This window comes from Piliocolobus tephrosceles, chromosome Y, assembly GCF_002776525.5.
Source record: "Piliocolobus tephrosceles isolate RC106 chromosome Y, ASM277652v3, whole genome shotgun sequence".
NCBI classification, from domain to species: domain Eukaryota; kingdom Metazoa; phylum Chordata; class Mammalia; order Primates; family Cercopithecidae; genus Piliocolobus; species Piliocolobus tephrosceles.
Genome location: NC_045456.1, coordinates 1,997,603 through 2,017,681, shown reverse-complemented (window position 1 = coordinate 2,017,681; position 20,079 = coordinate 1,997,603). Strand labels below are relative to the sequence as shown.

Sequence of the window (20,079 nt, the reverse complement as noted above, 5' to 3'; positions counted from 1 at the left end):
TCCATTATGTTGTCTCATAATGATATGGACTAATGCAATAACATGGTTAATCAATTCAAAGATAAAATTTCTTGAGTATGTATCTCCTGAAAATTGATAGGATGGTACACCAATTATGTGACTTTTTTTTTTTACTAATCTTATTAAAGGGGGAGAACATTAAATCTTTGAATACTGTACCTCAATTTTATTGTAATGATTTTGCTGGTTACCAGGTGGGGTGGCAGTTGAAAAATTTGGTGAATGCACTACGAGAGGACCCGAGTGGTGTTATCTTAACTTTGAAAAAGCGACCTCAGAGCATGCTTACCTCAGCACCAGCTTTACTGAAAAATATGAGATGGAAGCCCCTTGCTCTGCAGGTAATGAAGCTTAATCATAAGTCATACACCATCATTTTAGCCATAGATTATCTCAGTAATGCTTCTTTATTGTGCCTCATCTCAGCAGCATATGGATTAATCTTGTATGCTTTTGAAAAGTTGTTTGTGAAATGATCTCTTCACAGCTATTCTAATAGGCTTAATTGTGATGAAATCCGAGAGTATCTAAAACCCAAATGAAAAACAACTCTGCCTTAATTTGTAAACATTTAAAGCATAATTCCAAAAGGTCACAATTTATTTCATTCCAAAATATGAATAGAATGAAAATAAGATGGTTCATTTTTATGATATGATCTTCTATTTTTTGTTATACCCACATACTCTTTTAGAAGCAGCTAAGTGATAGTTTATAGAATTCTTTTAAATCAGTTCATTAAATAATAATAGTAATTTATAAACAGTAGGAAAATGAAATTTTATATTAGTAATTAAAATGCACCTAGTACACACTAGGTGCAGTGACTCACACCTGTAATTCCAGCACTTTACGAGGCTGAGGCAGGTGGATCACATGAGGCCAGGAGTTCAAGACCAGCCTGGGCAACATAGCATAACCCCAATTGTACAAAACATTAAAAACTTAGCTGGGCATGGTGGTATGCGCCTGTAGTCCCAGCTACTTGGGAGGCTGAGGCAGGAGGATCATGTGAGCCCAGGAATATGAGATTGCAGTGGGCTATGATCATGCTACTGCACTCCAGCCTGGGCAACAGAGACTCCATCTCTTAAAAAGAAATGTACCTTGTACATTCCTCCTGACTGATCATTTTTCTCTTTCCACCTTGTAAGGTGGCAAAAATAGGGAAATTGTTGCACTAGAATTTTTGCATTTTTCTTCAGCATGAAACATCACTCTTCAGCATGAAATGTTACTCTAAACATTGATAACATATTTATTAAGCATTATCTTGAAAGTTATAAAAATATGATTCTGATTGATGAAAGGCAAGGATGTAATGAATTTTCTTCTACTTCAGTCAGGATATAATTTTTAAACTTAAGTAATTTTTGTCCTTCACAAAATGTGCATTTTTAAAATAAGAGACTATTACCTTTTCTTAGAAGTTAATTAAAAAAAAATTAGATTGCCCATTGAACTGGAACATGGCCCATCATTCGTATTAAAAAGGAAAGCAGTATATGAAATGCATTATTGTCACTGCTATGTAAATTGTTATTAAGCTCTATATTAGTACCTTTTATTATTCATAGATTTTTTTCCTAAGAATCAAAATTCTCCGTTATACATGAATGGCTTTATAGATTATAATGATTTCTCATTGTTTGAAACTTTACTACTTATTGGCCGTTGGCATTATACTTAAGTAATATAAAAACACATATATGTGTCAACATTAAGGCCTTTAACATTTTAATGTGAACCTGTTTTTCAAGTTAATATATGTAAAACTGAATTAATATGTCCAAATCCATTTGACTTGCATATATGTTTATTTTAAAAGATACTTGATGATCATTACAGTTCAGAGGTCGGTGTTTGCCTCATTATCGAAGTCATAGATGAATGAGTAGATCAGACTTTCCCATTACATCATTTTTTTTCTCACTGCGTTATAATTTGCTTTGTTCCCCCTGGAGTTTCCTATTGCCATGTCTTCCCCAAAGATCCTTCTTCAAAGTGTAAGGGTGTGGAAACCCTGAAAAAGAGGCCTGTACTTTCAGTCATTAGGTTATCTTCTCCATATATATGAGGTGAAATTTAATACCTCTTCTTTAGTCCCTCATATTTCACATTAAACACCAAAAATACCCTAGTTTCTTGTTGATCCATACACTCTGAGGGATTATCTCTAGCACATGCGTTTATAATCGATTCCCCTGTTATATTCTTTTCCACATGCACAAACTGAAGTGGAGAGTTAAGGTAATGGCAGTACCCAGTTAAGAATCGTTTTTATATAAAATGCTAAAATAACTGAAAGACCAACTTTTTTGTGACATATACATTTGGTATATGTATTCAAACCTAGAGAAAAAGGACTTTAATTTTAAAAATTACCTTCATATCATTCCTTACCCTGTAAGTGCCTTACTCTTAAGGCACTGTTTCTAGATCCATTCCAAATTCTGAGAAATGTGCCTCATCAGATCACTAATTATTTTTATTCATCATTGGTTATTCAGCTATGCTGCATGTATTTGTAAATTTACTTTTTCACAATGCTGAAATCTGAAAAGGAGTAAATCAGCATTATATAAGTGCTATATCTATTGACATTTTTGTAAATTTGTCATTTCAGCTGAATTTGGTTCACCTAAAATCTATTGGCCAAAGTCAACCACCAATAGATAAATAATACTATTGGTTGGGGGAGGGGAGACTGCTTCTATCATTTTTGAAAATTACTTCAGTTGTTGCCTTTTTACAGAGCAGACGAAAGAGTACTGGCATTAATTAAATATTTTCTAGTGGCTAAAACAAGGTCTTAGGAGTGAGGACAATGGATAAGTCCTCTAACATACCACACCACTACCGAATCTCCCTGAAGAAGACCTGAAATTGAACCATTACAGAATTCTTCATTGATCTTAAAGTTCTGGCTTATGCTAAAATGCAAAGACACCTGAAAACATAATGAAAACTATCTAGTCAAAATTTTTATAGATCATAGATTTTGATACAAAAGATAGACAAAATCTCAAGATACCAGGATCTGGAGGGTGAAGGTACACTGCCTCCAGAGGGGGAAAAGTTAAAGAAATACTAAGGTGAGAAGATCTTGAAGGCAGTTTTGCATAATATCATTACTTTATCTCAGGTCACCTTTTCTTCCTAGTACCTAAGGAACTACCTCAGGCATGAAACGTAACTGCTAAACGTAGTAACAATCCTCTGCATAGACAAGAGTGCCATTTTTATTGTATTCTTCCTTCTGGTAGGTGCAGAAATACACTGGAGCCAAAATGCCCATCAACTCATTCAAACATAAATCTTCAGCATTCAAACTTGAAAAAATGGAAATGAGGTTATTTCTTTTTTTCACAGGGTGTGCCAGTAGTCTACCAAGAATTATTTAAAATAGAGGATACAAAAGGAAAGAATCTGTGGCATTTATTTAACTTAATATGTCTATTTAATCTTTTTGAAAATACTATCCCAGGCTTAATTTACCTGATAGCATTTATAGATAAAATATAGGAAAGTTTGTAGTAGTATGAAGGTAGGCACCAATACATGTATCTTTTTAATAAACAAGTTTATCCTAACATAAGGAATAATGATTTTTTAAACTTATAAGGAATTGTTTTTAGCTATACAAATAAAACAACCATATCTATTCTAAGGTAGAAGATTGTCAAAGAATATCACGTTTTAATTAAAGTAGTAGTTTTATTTCTAAAAATACTAAAAGCATAGTGACTTCCAATATTGATTATCTACAATGATGAATTTTGATTTGGATTTTCTTTTGAAATTCGTTGATGAAATTATAGCCAAATAAACAAAAGCATACAATTCAACTTCATACTCACAGAGCAATTTCATTAGTACATTTCATTAAATTGGCAACTGTTTTGATGAATTCCTGATTTCTCAAATATTTTGTGATAGAACAGAAGGACTTAAACATCCCTTAGTCAAATACTACAAGCAAATTTAATAATATCTGGAATCTTTAATTCTGTTGTCATTTTCACCCATTTGTAAAAAGAAGAGATGTCTCATCTGAGATAGAATCTCTTATTCTAAGAAAACAAACCAGGGATTCCTTGCTTTCTGGGAGCTGCTTTTCAAAACATCTTTTTAGTGGCACTCTACTAATTTTCTGCATTTTGGTAAGCATGGTGATTGCTTATCATCAATTTCTTCTAATTCAAAGAAAAAAAACCCCAGAGAACTGTGGATAAACCTCAAGGTATATTTTCAGATGTTTGTGGTTTTAAATTAATATGTGTAAGCCACGAGCATAGATGGGTGGTGTCCCTTTCTTCTTATGAGAGAGGTGTGGAAGAATTATCTGGACACTGCCAAGAATGTTCCTTGGAATCATCACTGGAAATCAATGATTTTTAAAACATTTAAAAACCCAGCCTTTTTTTGTGTGTGTGAGAATGCATCTCAGAAATGATCACTAAAATCAGTGCTGAAATTCTCAACATAATGACATATATTGTTCAAGACATTTTTATATAAAATAACATCAAGCTGTAACATTATAATTATGTTTGTAAATTGTATTCTCATTTATAAATCTCTCGATGCCATAGTTACTTGTATGATTTTGTGTTTTTCCATTTAAATTTTGTTGTTTAGCATTACCTTGATGCCATTTTTACAGCATATTTAAATAACTTTGAGCAGAAAATAAATAGAAAAGAGTCATAACAGTCGATTTTGTCTATCAGCTGGTGTAACAACTGGAGAATGTTGATTGCATTCAATTTCAAATACATACAGATATGAATGATTAAAGTCATTCTGGAAAAATCAAAATACATAAGTAACAATAAAATTTAATATTCAAGTTGCAGGTCGATGTGACTGAAAAAAAAATTACTGACAAAAAAATGTATATGTTTCTGAGAGTTTTGTTTTAAAGAGAGCAAGAACTAGTATTAGGCATGGCCCTAGAGAAGAAAATAAATTTTTAACTAAAAATGTAATTGTGCTGACTGGGAGCCAGAAACAACTGTATGTTTTACATACTCAAATGAGTAAATAGCTGTAAGTAATTGTCAAATTTTAGCTCACCAGTGTTTAAGCAAATCAGTCAAAGGATGTAAGTCACGTTTGTATTTTTGAGCCACATGCTTTCAAGATTTTAATAGTGGCTACAGATAATCACCTATAATGTAAAAATTGTCCATTCTTTCTTTAGTTAACCTCCCAAAAATGATGTTTACTGTAATTTGAAAAAATGGAAGTCCAGTTTTAATGTTGCGGTTTAACTATGCCCATAAGACTGGACAATGCAGGATTAAAGACACTAGTGTTAGCCTCAATACAATGTGCAATATTTCATGATTTGATGGAAAAAGCCATTTTATAATGTGACTCTTAAGTCTTTATTAATTATATGCTGTATAAGTAATACATATTTTAGGCATATGTATCTGTATTTTTAAACCTAGGTAGATATGGTTTTCTGATCAAATCTGTGGTCGGAAAAAACACTTGTTTTCTCTGTATTCTGACAGGAAAGGAAAAATTATATGCTTATAAAAGGAGACTCAAACCTTTTGTATTTATAAATTTGCATTCTAGAAAAAGCTGTGAAAGAACTGAGAGTGGGAGAATTTTGAATATATGTATTTCCCTTGCTTCAGTTCTTTTCAAATAATTGACTACTTATGAAAAGTTTGGCCAGAAAAAAGTATTCTCAATAATTTTCCAAATTAGATTTAACCTTCTTTACATGGTCAAGAAACTACAAAATTATATATGAATTCTTGCCGCTTAAAATTCAGGATACATTTTCTCTGAAGCATTTGCTTAGATTATTAGAGAGTCAATATAAAATAATGTTCTTGTACTAGTGTTGGGAATTAAAAATGTGTTTGAACTGAGTAAGGACTTATGTGAATGTTCTGTGCTAGAATGATGGGGTATTGTGATCCATTTGAGTCTGTGTTTATTCCCAAGAGCGAATAAAATAAATGGCCAGGTTTTATACTTGATGTAATTATTTGTATTTCAGTGGGTATTTCCCCACTGGAAGGCAAAGCAAGTTCTGTGTGATCTTGGCATTAGTGAATTTTAGAGCTAACTACATAAATGTGTAATGCACTGTTTTAATCTTTAACGTTGGAGTTGTTTTTATGCCATTGGTTTCATTCAAGCTCTATCAAAGCTAGGTCACTTGATAGAAAGAGGGACAACTAAATTAAGGTATGCTTGCCCAGAGATGTTAAAATGTAAAATGTTTTGAGGAAAACCTCAACGTCAAATGTAGTTTCTTAAGTATAGAAGTTCTTTTCTCATGGTCTTTAAGACTATAGAGATTTCACAGGTACACGAATACCTTCCATATGTGCTCAGTTACCTTAGAGATGTTAAAATTGGGACACACAAAGAAAAGACCTCAGCAATCAGAGGCTTTAAAGTGAGACCTGAACCATCAGAGGATTTAAAGCTTTAGCTTACAAAATTTTATTTTACAGCAATCACAATCTTCCAATGATGTTTAAGCTGGATGAGTAGGATATTATTGCTGAAGTTATCACTAATAATTCAGAGGAAAGTTTGTGTCATACCCTATTTTAGGACACAGTTTTGAAGTATTTATACATTCAAACTGACAGTATGAAAAATATAAGTTTTACCTAGAAGATTTCTAACAGTAGCAAATTGACAGTAGTACGTTATCCTCAATTGACCTAAGGTTATAAATGTATGTTTGAAGAGGTACATATGATCATTTTATTTAGAATTTGGACATTTTAAGAGATGCATGCCAGTGCCCCCCAGAAATCTATCATAGACTTGTTTTACAAAAGTCACAACATACATGCAAATGTGTCTTCCCTGTTGGAGTCTCATTGAATATGTGGAAGGAGAGCTTCATCTCAAAAGGACCATTGAAATGAAAACTAAATGGTATGACAAAGTCCTTCCAGAAAATAAACCCCTTTGGATGGAATCAAAAATGGATCTGTGTCATACTTGATTACATACCACAGAAGATCAAGTTATGCTGAAGCTTCATGTTTACTTTAAATAACAAGATGTAATCCTAAAACAATCCCCTTGTATTGTATCCATTTTATCCATAGTGTTGATAGTTCTAATTTTCTCTCCATTCAAATTTTGTCAATACAGAAGGTCAAAATGATAAAAGAATGTTACCCTTTAATTCTACCTTTTTTCTTAAATTGAAATTTATTTGTAGTGCAACAGTAACTACTTTTCTTATACTGTATTCTAAACAAATGATTATAAGTAAATGTTGCCAGGATAGGAGAAGCTATCTTTTTGTATTATATCCTCCTCATTAGATTTTTTTTTCAATCTAAGGAATATGCCTGTGCTGAAAGAATTCTGTGTTTTGAGTTGAGGGAAGCTAAATTTGTTACTTTCTGTGCATTTTCACAAACTTAAATGGCTCTTGGTGGTAGGTGTATTTTTAATGCCACTTGTTACAACTAGGAGTTTCTCACTGATAATTTTAGCTAATTACATCATTTATTCTGTACTTGATTTAGTCAAATTTTACTTGTCTTTCTAATTTTCTTTAATGCCTTTTTCATTCATTTAGTCATTTGAGTTTTTGCTCTTTCAATTTTTGTCCAAAGTTAGAAAATTTTTAAAGAGATTATAATTTTAAATTATCACAAAGACCCTTTTGGTTTAAGTAGTTATTTTTATTTTCCCATGAAGGTTGTACTTTACTAAACTTTATTTTTCCATTGCTTAATGTCTAGTTTCTTAAATATGAATCTCAAAAAGAATGTTTATTATTTAGCTTAGATTAGCTTGTTAAAAAGAGCACAATTAGTAGAGAGAAATATACTGAATATATTGAATATTTACAATGAGCTTTACTTGGCACAAGGCATACTGATGAGCCAGATGGTATTTCCATAATAAACCAGTTGAAATATTTTCTCTGACTTACCAGTCAATAAAATAACAAGCCAGATGAGTTAAGCAACAGGATTGACTAATTTCTTTTTTCTCTGAAGTAATATTTTTTTCCAACCAGTTCAATGAATTGAACCAGCATGGCATAATCAACCCTGTTATGTATTTAAGTATATTTAAGAATCTTTTCCCTCTATGTATGTGCTAATTTGGCTAATAACATTAACTGATGACATTGATAGGGACTGTTTGTTAAAAATAGAAACCTAGAGAAATAGCAGTTTGAAGGAAATTGAGGGCTAATAATTACATTTCTTGGAAGGGAAAAGACACAGGTACCCTAGGTAGACAATTCTGGTAATAGTTCAGGCAGAATAAAATATTCCCCTGGTCATTACCTCACACTTCAGGTGTATCTATTTTAAAATGTGCTTGTAACCATTAACTGCTACTATTTCCTTCCTTCCTTTTTGTTTGGGGAGAAGAAGGGTAGGTACTAACCAGGAAAAATTATCTTCAGTTCTGTAGATGGTAAAAGTAAAGAAGAGAAGTCCTCAAAATAGAAATAGTGACTCCACGAGAGAGGGAAGACAATAAAAATTTAAGTTTGATTATGTTTAAATGCTTTTGTTTTTAGAACTTGATTTTAAGTTCATTTACAGTGTTAGGATATTTTAAAGTAAGAAACCTATTAGAGCATGTAAAAAGCATACTGAATATTAGTTTTTCTCTCACGGTGTATCTGTTTAAAAGAATTGGAAAATAATATTCTGTTAAATGAATGTTTGCTACATTTCTATTATGGTGAAATTTTGGTCAGATTTATTGTTTAGCATCATCTGTATTTAAAACCAAGATGTCCTGACAGAGAGGAAAACAGTTATAAACAGAGGCACATCACAGTGATTGTATGTATGTATTGTTGAATCTGCCATTCAAGGATTTGTTGTAGAGGCATGAAATGCATCCTTAGAAATAAAATAATTATTTATTTCCTTGGGATTTATGGTATTCCTCAGTACAGGTGACTCCTATGATTACCTATATAATCTCAGGATTTTCCATTGCCTCAAGTTTTGTTTCTAAAAGACAGGAATAGTTGAACTGGACCCTATGCCAAAATTAGCATAGTAAAACATAATCTTTACTGTGTAATTTTATAATATCTTACAATTCTTCAATTAACATGTAAAACTTCTGACCTTTTTTAAAATATCATATAAGGTGGAATATTGTAAACTCCCAAATTACATTATCATTCCTTTTCCCTTTCTCTCTCTCTCTCTTTAATTTCTACTTCACTACATTAAAATTTAACTGTCATTTTGGTAGGGTGTGTGATTTCAAGCTATTAAGGTGAGCTGTGTAACAGGGAAGGTCAAAACCATGAACTGAGTCCTAAATTATGTAGCCTACCCCAGTGACTTACATTGTACTTTCCAATGTATTTATGCTTGGCTTTTTAAACAAATTTTGTTTATCTGTACAAAAGTATTGTCACAATATAAAATAGTTGTAATATGCCACTTTTTGAGTGTCTAGCAATGCATATTAAAACAATAGAACTGTGAGTCTATATAAATATGCTAAGAGAGTTTTCATACTGGCTAAAATGGCAACATCTTGTCATGTGAAGATACAGTTCATTTGTGATCATTATTTTTGTGTTTGTGATTACATTAAAATTTTATTTTTAATATGTTAATTGTATACATAGCTAATCATTAAGATCTGTAAGATAAACATAAAACTTGTGAATTTTAGTTTCACTTCAGGATAATTTCACAAACCACTAGATTATTTTCAAATGCTGTGAAGCTTGGAATTGGGAGTGCTCTTAAGTTAGTGCATCCTCATGTACTGCTTAATTCCGTATGTATATTATCTTAACTTCTTAACTTTAAGAAAATAACCTCCAATTTAATACTTAAATACAGGCCTGAAAATGAGATCTATATATGCAACTAAAGATTATTTTAAATTATAGATAAATGTGTGTGCCTATGAATGGTGAAATGATTGTGTTACATAATTACCATACTTTTGATGATATACCATAAACTGGCTTTGAGAAGACAGCTATGCTTATTTTGACAGAAAAAAGGTACATTTTTCTAGCAAATACTCTGGTATTGGCCTTTCATACTCCCACTTTTGTAACCTTTTCTGAGCATCTGTAACATTTTACTAACCTAGAAATATGGTTTATCTTTTTTGGGAGAAGATCTGAAATAGCTTTCTCATATATCAATCAGGATGTGAGTGAGCTAATTCTTTTCAGTTACTCATCATTATCGTTCTTTTAAAGGAGGAATTCTGACAAAGTTAATTTAATTTAAATAAGTTTCTAACTGTGAGATAAGTCTTCCCATTTTGAAACACTGCATGGTATTTTTGCTTTATAAATAGTATTTCAGTGGTTATACCATAGATTAAGGTGAGTTGGGAGTGAAGTGGAAACTTTTACCATACTATTTGTTTTTGGAGATTGAAAGGAATATCCATGTACTAAATAACATGTTTCTTGATTTCAGCCAAGTTCAAAAACTTTGCAGAAATAGATAATTTTAAAATGATAACTATGTGTCGTTGTTGTTGTTGTTGTTTTGTGTGTTGTTTGTGTGCGTATGTATTTTCTTTTTCATTTTAACTAGCCTCTTATACCTAGAAGTCCCACAAGCAGCGTTGCCACGCCTTCCAGCACCATCAGTACACCCACCAAAAGAGACAGTTCTGCCCTCCAGGATCTCTACATTCCCCCTCCTCCTGCAGAACCATATATTCCCAGGTATAAAACTATCACGTTGTCCTAGGCAGCTTCTAGCTAAAGGTAAACTTAACAGCATATAAACTGCAAAGTCAATTCTCAAGGAACACCTTGAATATTTTCTCACAGTTAGGAATTCTGAACACATTCTGCAAAATCATGCCCATTATAGAGAATGCATGTTGGTTAATAGTAATAATGACTAATTTGTATATAAATACTTGGTGTGCATTAAGTATTTTATACTATCTCATAATAGGAAAGAAGAAAAAAGTAATATTAAATAACAATTAGGATTTTTTTAATAAGTAAAGAATAAGTGAGGTTCTTTGGCTAAAAAGCCCCAGAAATTTTCAGGTTACTTTGAAGCATTTCATACATTTAAAAAAAAAAAAAAAACTCTATAGATGACTTTTATGCTTTCTTAAATGTAAGTAATGAGGAAGATATTATTTGATAATGATTATGAGGGATATTGTCTTTTTTCCCCTACTAATCCTGTATCTGAAATTTTTATTTCATTAATTCATTAATGTTTCTTTCAGGAAGTAGAGTTTACAAGGGAATGAATTACCCTTAAAGTCTATTTTCTAGATTTCTTGAGGCTGTATCTCTATTTCATTTATTGATTCTTATCTGAAATTCCTTGCAGATGTAGAAGAATACAGCTTTATGTCATAATGCATTCTTCCTAAAAGCATTCTAATATCCAGCCTTGTGAAATACAAAAATTATGGAAAAGGACTAGCACTAAATGGGGATCATTAATACCCATCACAAAAAACTTGATTCAATTTTTAAATTAGTTCTGCATTCAAAAACAATAATTTAAGGTCTCTTGTTTTCAAGCCATAATTAGTATTAAATTTCTTTCATATACAAAAGAACTGAATCCCCTGTGTTTAATTTCCATATTCTTTAGTACACTTAGTGTTTCAGAAATCTATATTCTATTAGACATGATGATTTACTGACATTATATGATCTAAATGCTGCATGGCAGTATGGTTTATCTGCAAATACCATGTTGTCATCTAGTAATATAACTATAGTCAGTTTTATATATATTTTAGTTCTTTGAGAATTAAATATAGCCATTGGAACATGACTTATAAGATATAGTTTACTAAACTGACATTTCATAAATCTAAAATATAATTTACAGTCTTTTGTTCAATTTACAAGCAAATATACAAATCCATCCAGTATCCTAGTAAAATGCAAGTTGCATTTTAATTCTATGAAGACAGTGTCAGATTTTCCACATACTCTTGCATGAGGAGCAGTGAAAGTATGTGTGTTCCAAACAGGAAGTGACTTTTTATGATTTGTTTACATTTTAATTGGAAAGATTTTTATTTCAGTGCAAATAATTATTTAAAAGGCCTTATTCTTCAGAGGGCTACATATACAGATAAACATCAAAAGATTATTTTTATCAAATCTCTGTAGTTTTAAAATGTTCTTTCCTCTTCGGTGGTGAGGAGCTTGTTACAAAGAAAGTATCTCCTCTACAGAAAATATTTAAAATACACTTAAGAGGACAAAAGAGTAAAATGATCGAGTTCTGTCTTCTGAGTGTGGTGGACATATTATAAAGGCTCTATATTGAAGCCAATAAAAAGCTCGAAGATGCTCTTTTAAAATATTAGAGAATGTGAAATTGAAATATCAACATAGTGACCCTTGTTTTGTCAGTATTGCTTGAAAGCTCCATACTTTTCTGTAAAATTCATAGTGTTTACTGTATCGCCATAACTGATTCTTAGTTGGTCAGTGTATAATTTAACAGAATATTCTAAATACATTTTGAGTCAAATTGTTACTTAACCAGTCATAAAATCTTTCAATATAGGAGTCAGAACAATACATGCATCAAAGCCCCTTTGAACCACAGCCTTATATAAGTGTCTGCATTTTCTGGCTCGATGTTAAGTTGACAGTCAAAACTTTTTGCATTTGTGATTATTTTTATAGATACAGCCTTGGCAATTTTTTCCCCATTTTCTCATTTTGAAGATGAATGTTACGAACCTAGTTTAATTCTTCTGAACATTTTTCCCCATATTAAAAAATTTTGTTTATAAAGGATAGGCATTTTGGTGGTACGTGAACATATATGTTTGATTTGGATTGCAAATAATAAAACCTCTCTCATCTCAAAAAGAAAACAAACTTGAAAAATGATAGGACTAGTTTTCAAGTTAGACAGAATATTTTTCATGTGGTTACGATTTTTTGAACACATTTATTCCAGAAAAAAAAAGTTATTGCAAAAGTGCCTTTCTCTCTAAAAGATAAAACACTCGTATGTGAAGTGAGTGAAATTTGGTTGGCATTTTATTATATGTCTTATGACTATACACAGTTTCATTATCATTATATATAGTACATTTCTATACTTAACCAAATTTCTTTTTCTATGATGAAAATGAAGAATTTGTAGGTCTTTGAGCAACTGTGACATTTAAGCACTAATTTCTCTTATTAACTTTACTGTGTGCTATTAAATATAAAGTTAGTTCAGCAAAGCAATGCTCTTTTAATGCTTCCTTAAATAATTTCTAGAGCAAAGGCACAGATTTATTACTTATGTGCATAAATGTACAACATTAAGAAAGGTGTAAAAACTCTTTACATCAGAATGAATTAACACATTGAGTTCTCCAGGGACTCATGACATGAATATGTACATTAACACACACACATACACATACACACATTTGCATACACAATACATGTATCTATTCATTCTACTGAAAAGTTTGGTTTTGCTTGATACTTTTCTCAATTCAACAGTATTTTACTGCATTCTATGTAGATTTGTTTTAAAAATCTATCTTGTTGATATAAGGTCCCTCCCTCATGTTATTATACAGTAGAAAACACCATCCCTTTCAATTTCCTGCCACAAGATGTTTCCATGTAAATATAGCATGGTGTATTAATAGGGCTGAATCACCCTCTGATTTCAGCTGCATTAACATTCATGTCACAAGCCTCATAGCGTGAGGTCTGTTCATTTACAGATAGGCATAACCTTACTCCAGTGCCACGAATTCGTTAGGGCTGCTTCCAAGCTAGTTGCAGCATCAATTTCTTTTTGATAGTGGACTAACCAGGCAATTTGTTCAGGAAAAGTTTTCAGCAAGCTGAAATAAAATTCTACCTGGATATTTCCTTCATGTTGCCTAAGAACTATTTATATAGTTCTATTTTGGTAATAAGCAATACTTTTGTTTTAGAAAATAAAAGAGTAAATGGTAATGTAAATGGCAACAACACCTTGCGATGGGTTAAACAGATAAGAAAACTCACTGATTGTCAGTCTGGTGAATGTTGTTTACTACTTTCTACATATTTCAAATACTGGGAATATAGTTTTCTACATTTGGACAAACCTAATCTAAACATTTACACACAGAAGCAGAAATACAGGCTTTTGCCAGACTGGGGCTCATATTTTAGAATTCACATTACTTTTATAAGCTCATCACCCTTTTAAAAGGTATAATAGAAATTAATTCAAAAAAATTTTTTTAGCTGTCTTGTTATAATTTAGTTTATTCTATGAATTTAAGATTTTAGTCTTATCACTTAACATAAAATTAAATTATTTTTCTTGTTTGACAGCATTTATTCATGGCACTGTTTAGGGTAACCAGAAACAATTAAGAAAACGGAAGAAATTTAACTAATGGTCCACAAGTGGGGAAACATTGCATTTACATTCATAGTCATGTTCTAGAAGACAAGCTTTTCTGACAAAAAGTTCATAGGTAATCAGTGAAACATTTCATAAAATAAACAAGATTCAATTTAACAAATAGCAAATAAACTATTTCTATCAAAATAGTTTTGGGGCTTAATTTACCTATTACACAGTGTGTGAGTAATAGGTTTTAGGGAGCTCATAAATTATTAGAGGTGTTTTTCTCTAGAATCCTATAGAAGAAAAAAATCAGCTTGCCATCACCCTAAATTCCATTCTTAAACTCCGTATTTTATCAAATTATTTTACCTTCTCTCCTCAAGAAACATTGATGTATAATGAAATTTTGATATATTCATTTAGAATGAGTTCTAGGAATATGTCTTTTTACTCTTAAATGAGATCCATAGAGTTTGAATACTGAGAATAATTCTTTTTATTAAGGTTTATTTAACATTAATTACATTTTGTGTGAATTTCTTATAATACAAGTTTATATCATGCTAATTTGGTTCCTAAGGCTACAGTGCTCCTTATGGTAGTTCTTAAACACATCTTTATTTTTAAGCAGTGCAAATTTTTACCAAGAATCAATTAGGTAAACTGGCAGAAGAAAACATTATACTTTAGTTAACATTACTACCATTCATTATACCTACTGTCTTGAACACTAAAAACAATTTATGTGCTAAGGTAAACTGGCAGAAGAAAGCATTATACTTAAGTTAACATTATTACCATTACACCTACTGTCTTAAACGCTAAAAGCAATTTATATGCAAAGGTAAACTGGCAGAAGAAAGCTATATACTTAAGTTAACTTTACTAGCATTATACCTACTGTCTTGAACACTAAAAGCAATTTATGTATGACATGGTACAGTGAAAAATGGACTTGGGCAACAGTAAAATGTTTCATGGCCTATTTCAAATTCTGTCAGTTATTAGCAGTGTAACATTGAGGCAAGTTGTTTAGCCTTTCTGAGACTCACCATTTTGTTTTCAGCAAAATAAGAATAATTACAAATTGCCCTATAAATCTCAAAGAAAGTTTGGAAAGGTCAGGAGATATATTGTGTGGGAATAAATTATTAGTATTTTAGACCCTCGGCCATTTACTACCCTAACATGTTTCTACATCCTTCTCCTTGACTCTAACCTTTCTTTAGGGATGAAAAAGGAAACCTTCCTTGTGAAGACCTCAGAGGACATATGGTGGGCAAGCCAGTGCATAAGGGATCTGAATCACCAAATTCATTTCTGGATCAGGAATATCGAAAGAGATTTAATATTGTCGAAGAAGATACTGTCTTATATTGCTATGAATATGAAAAAGGAAGATCAAGTAGTCAAGGAAGACGAGAAAGCACCCCAACTTATGGTAAGAGTTCTTCTCTTATGTTTATGTAAGAATATATTTCTGGCATGGGAATCTCAATTTCCTTTAATAAGTTTTCGGGTTGTGAGAGTTACTTAGCAGCTTTTGAATCTTTATAATTGATCTCTCTCTCATGTGCTTCCAAGTGGAATTTCTACATGATATGAGATATGATATTAAAACTTATTCTAGATTTTCAAAAGATAAGAAAGAACAGTAGGTAACATTTTAGTTCGTAATGATTTATAAAAATCTTTTTAGCATCACATGCACTTCTTGTGTGTTAGATGTTGCCAGTTTGGAAAAATTCAAGTTTTTTTTTTTTCTTTTCTGTTTTTTAAATGAATACTTACTGTTAACATGACTTATTTAAAATAAAATTATCTCCATATTCCTCAGGGATTTTAAGAAATATAATTTTCTGGGGAAATTCTCACCTCAGTTTTTATATTTTTTAAAGAAGCTGTAAAATTTATTTGACATTAGAGTGGAAGTGGATTTTAAATAGAATGGATTGAACTTACTGTATTTCAGGCAAAAATGGACCTAGAGTTATGATGGGCACAGGATTGTTTTAATCTTTGATTCTTGACCAAAAAAGTAACCCAGTCACAAATACTTAAAATTGTTATAGTATATCTGAAAGATTTGCAGATACAGTTGCTTAAAGTAGTAAAGCTTGTGGTTCTTTTGCAAGAATGAATGGATTTAGTTGAAAGTCTCTGCTCCTCCCTTTCCACTTTTCAAATTAATCATTTTTAGTGAGGAGCTTATACTTTGAGGAAGGACAGCATCCCTGCTAATTAGTTCAAACTTGATCAATGGGAGCTGAGTAGAAGCAAAGTTGTTTTTAGCTCTTCCTTTCTATTCATACCCCTCACTTGTCTGTCATGGCCATATACCTCCCTCCTTTGGTCTCAAAAGAGCAGTCATCACATATCTTCATATACATGTCTTATTTCCTTTCAGCTCTTTGGTAATAAGTATGAAAGAAAAATTTTCCTCAAAATGATCCTAAATAGTAGAAGCCATACTTATCTTACTTTGTGTTATTCTCTGTACATATGCTTTTTAATCATAGGAATAAATAATATATTTTAACATAAACTCCTCAACTATACTACTCTAGTGGCAATTAAACTGCTAAGTATTGAAGATATTTGAACCTTTACTTTTCTCCTCTACTATATTGTAAACCTATAATATAGAGTATAGAGGCCTGTAATCTTTGCTATCCCTACCTTTGCCCCATGAAATAATATGAAATTTTTATTCTTATTCAATCATTCCACACATACTAATTGACTGCCTATTACTGGATAGGAAGTAATGTATATCAACTCTTCTTTGTTTGTGTCCCAGTATTATCTGGCTATTTTCTACTTATGTTGAAGTAGGTAATTAGTGTTTAATTTAAGAGAAATTATAGTCACCAAATGAAAGTGATTGATTACTGATGACTTTATTTTAAAAAATGTTTACTAAGTTCTTACTTGAATGGCTATAAATTGGTTGTCCCTTAGGACTACAGTTTAAAGCACCTAATGCCATCATGTGCCACAAATCTCCCCTGACTAAAATAGAATACTTTTTAAATATTAGAAAATTTAGATAGCCTATAAATACTTGATACCTTTTTGTAAACAACTTAGGAGAAAAGAAATATATACATACTTAAAAGAGAGAAGTAAGCAGAGTTATTTGTGTCATTCAGTATTGCTTTCAACTTTTTAAAATTGACACATAATAATTGTACATATTTATGGGATACAGAGTGATATTTTGATACATGTATACAGTGGATAATGATCTAATCAGGGTAATTAGCATATTCTTCACTTTAAACATTTATCACTTCTTTGTTCTGGGAACATTTGAAATCTTCTCTTCTAGCTATTAGATATTATATAATAAATTATTGTTAACTATAGCCATCCTATAGCACAATAGAATACCAGAACTTACTTCTCTCATGTAGCTATAATTTTATATCCATTAACCAGTCTCTTCAAAATCCCTCTCCCACTCACCCCTCCCCTTCTCAGCCTCCAGTAACCACAGTTCTACTCTCTATGAGCTCAAAGTTTTTAGTTCCCACTTGTGAATGCAAACATGCAGTATTTATCTTTCTGGGCCTGACGTATTTAACATAATGTCTTCCAGGTTCATTCATGTTGCAGCAAATGACCAGATTTCATTCTTTTTTAGAGCTGAATAATATTCATATATATATATATATATATCACATTTTCTTTATCCATTAATCTGTTGATAGACATATAGGTTAATTTTCGTATCTTAGCTACTGTGAATAATGCTGCAGTAAACATGGGAGTACAGATAGCTCTTTGACATACTGATTTCCTTTCCTTTGGACATATACCCAGTAATGTGAATGCTGAATCATATGGTAGTCCTGTTTTTAGTTTTTTAAAGACTCTCCATACTAATTACTATAATGATGGTACCAATTTACATTCTCATCAATATTGTATAAGAGTTCCTTTTTCTCCGAATCATTGCCAGCATTTCTTATTTTTTGTCTTTTCGATAATAACCATTCTAACTGGGGTGCGATGATATCTCTTTGTAGTTTTAGTTTGCATTTCCCTAATGATAAATGACATTAAGCATTTTTATATACCAGTTGGTCATTTGTGTGTCTGCTTTCATGAAATGTCTATTCAGATCATTTGCCCATTTTTAAATAAAAATATTTCTTTTATTGCTGTTGAGTAGTTTGAGTTCGTTGCATATTCTGGATATCAGTTCCCTGCCAGACGAATTGTTTCCTTTGCTCTACATAAGATTTTTAGTTTGATATCATCCCGTCTGCCTGTTTTTTTTCTTTTGTTGCTTGTAAGCCTTAGCCATAAAAATATTTGCCTAGACCAATGTTCTGAAGGATTTCCCCTGTGTTTTCTTCTAGTAGTTTTATGGTTTGGGGTCTTATATTTAAGCGTTTAATCCATTTTGAGTTGATTTTGTACATGGTGAGAGATAGGGTTCTAGTTTCATTTTTCTGAATATGGATATCCAGTTTTCCCAGCCCTATTTATTGAAGAGGCTATCCTTTCCCCAGTGTGTGTTCTTGTTGCCTTTGTCAAAAATCACCTGACTTATTTCTGAATTCGCCATTCAAATAATTCTTCAATCAAATAATTGGGCTATGTGTCTGTTTTTATACCAGTACAATGCTGATTTGGTTATTACAGCTTTGTAGTATAATTTGAAGTCAGTCAGTGTGATGCCTTCAGCTTTGTTCTTTTTGTTCACAAATGCTTTGGCTATTTGGGGTATTTTATGGTTCCATACAAATTTTGGATTTTTTTTTTTTTTATTTAAGTTCTAGGGTACATGTGCATAACGTGCAGGTTTGTTACATATGTATACATGTGCCATGTTGGTGTGCTGCACCCATCAACTCGTCAGCACCCATCAATTCATCATTTATATCAGGTATAACTCCCCAATGCAATCCCTCCCCCCTCCCCCCTCCCCATGATAGGCCCCAGTGTGTGATGTTCCCCTTCCCGAGTCCAAGTGAGCTCATTGTTCAGTTCCCACCTATGAGATCATGCGGTGTTTGGTTTTCTCTTGTGATAGTTTGCTAAGAATGATGGTTTCCAGCTGCATCCATGTCCCTACAAAGGATGCAAACTCATCCTTTTTTATGGCTGCATAGTATTCCATGGTGTATATGTGCCACATTTTCTTAATCCAGTCTGTCACTGATGGACATTTGGGTTGATTCCAAGTCTTTGCTATTGTGAATAGTGCCGCAATAAACATACGTGTGCATGTGTCTTTGTAGTAGCAAAATTTATAATCCTTTGGGTATATACCCAGTAGTGGGATGGCTGGGTCATATGGTACATCTAGTTCTAGATCCTTGAGGAATCGCCATACTGTTTTCCATAATGGTTGAACTAGTTTACAATCCCACCAACAGTGTAAAAGTGTTCCTATTTCTCCACATCCTCTCCAACACCTATTGTTTCCTGATTTTTTAATGATTGCCATTCTAACTGGTGTGAGACGGTATCTCATTGTGGTTTTGATTTGCATTTCTCTGATGGCCAGTGATGATGAGCATTTTTTCTTGTGTCTGTTGGCTGTATGAATGTCTTCTTTTGAGAAATGTCTGTTCATATCCTTTCCCCACTTTTGGATGGAGTTGTTTGTTTTTTTCTTGTATATTTGTTTGAGTTCTTTGTAGATTCTGGAAATAAGCCCTTTGTCAGATGAGTAGATTGCAAAAATTTTCTCCCATTCTGTAGGTTGCCTGTTCAG

The 20,079-nt window shown here is 32.0% G+C and overlaps 1 protein-coding gene across 5 annotated transcripts in view; it reads left to right on the top strand.

The window, feature by feature from the left end:
- CNKSR2 (connector enhancer of kinase suppressor of Ras 2) overlaps window positions 1-20,079 on the top strand; it is a 294,707-nt gene that overhangs the window by 147,304 nt on the left and 127,324 nt on the right. For 3 of the 5 annotated variants that reach the window (XM_023199069.1, XM_023199070.1, XM_023199073.1), the window contains exons 9-11: window positions 216-362; window positions 10,584-10,717; window positions 15,578-15,789. In XM_023199069.1, the coding sequence (XP_023054837.1) occupies window positions 216-362; window positions 10,584-10,717; window positions 15,578-15,789 (493 nt within the window). The remainder of the gene's footprint in view (window positions 1-215; window positions 363-10,583; window positions 10,718-15,577; window positions 15,790-20,079) is intronic. The other 2 variants (XM_023199072.1, XM_023199071.1) reach the window with 1 other exon arrangement.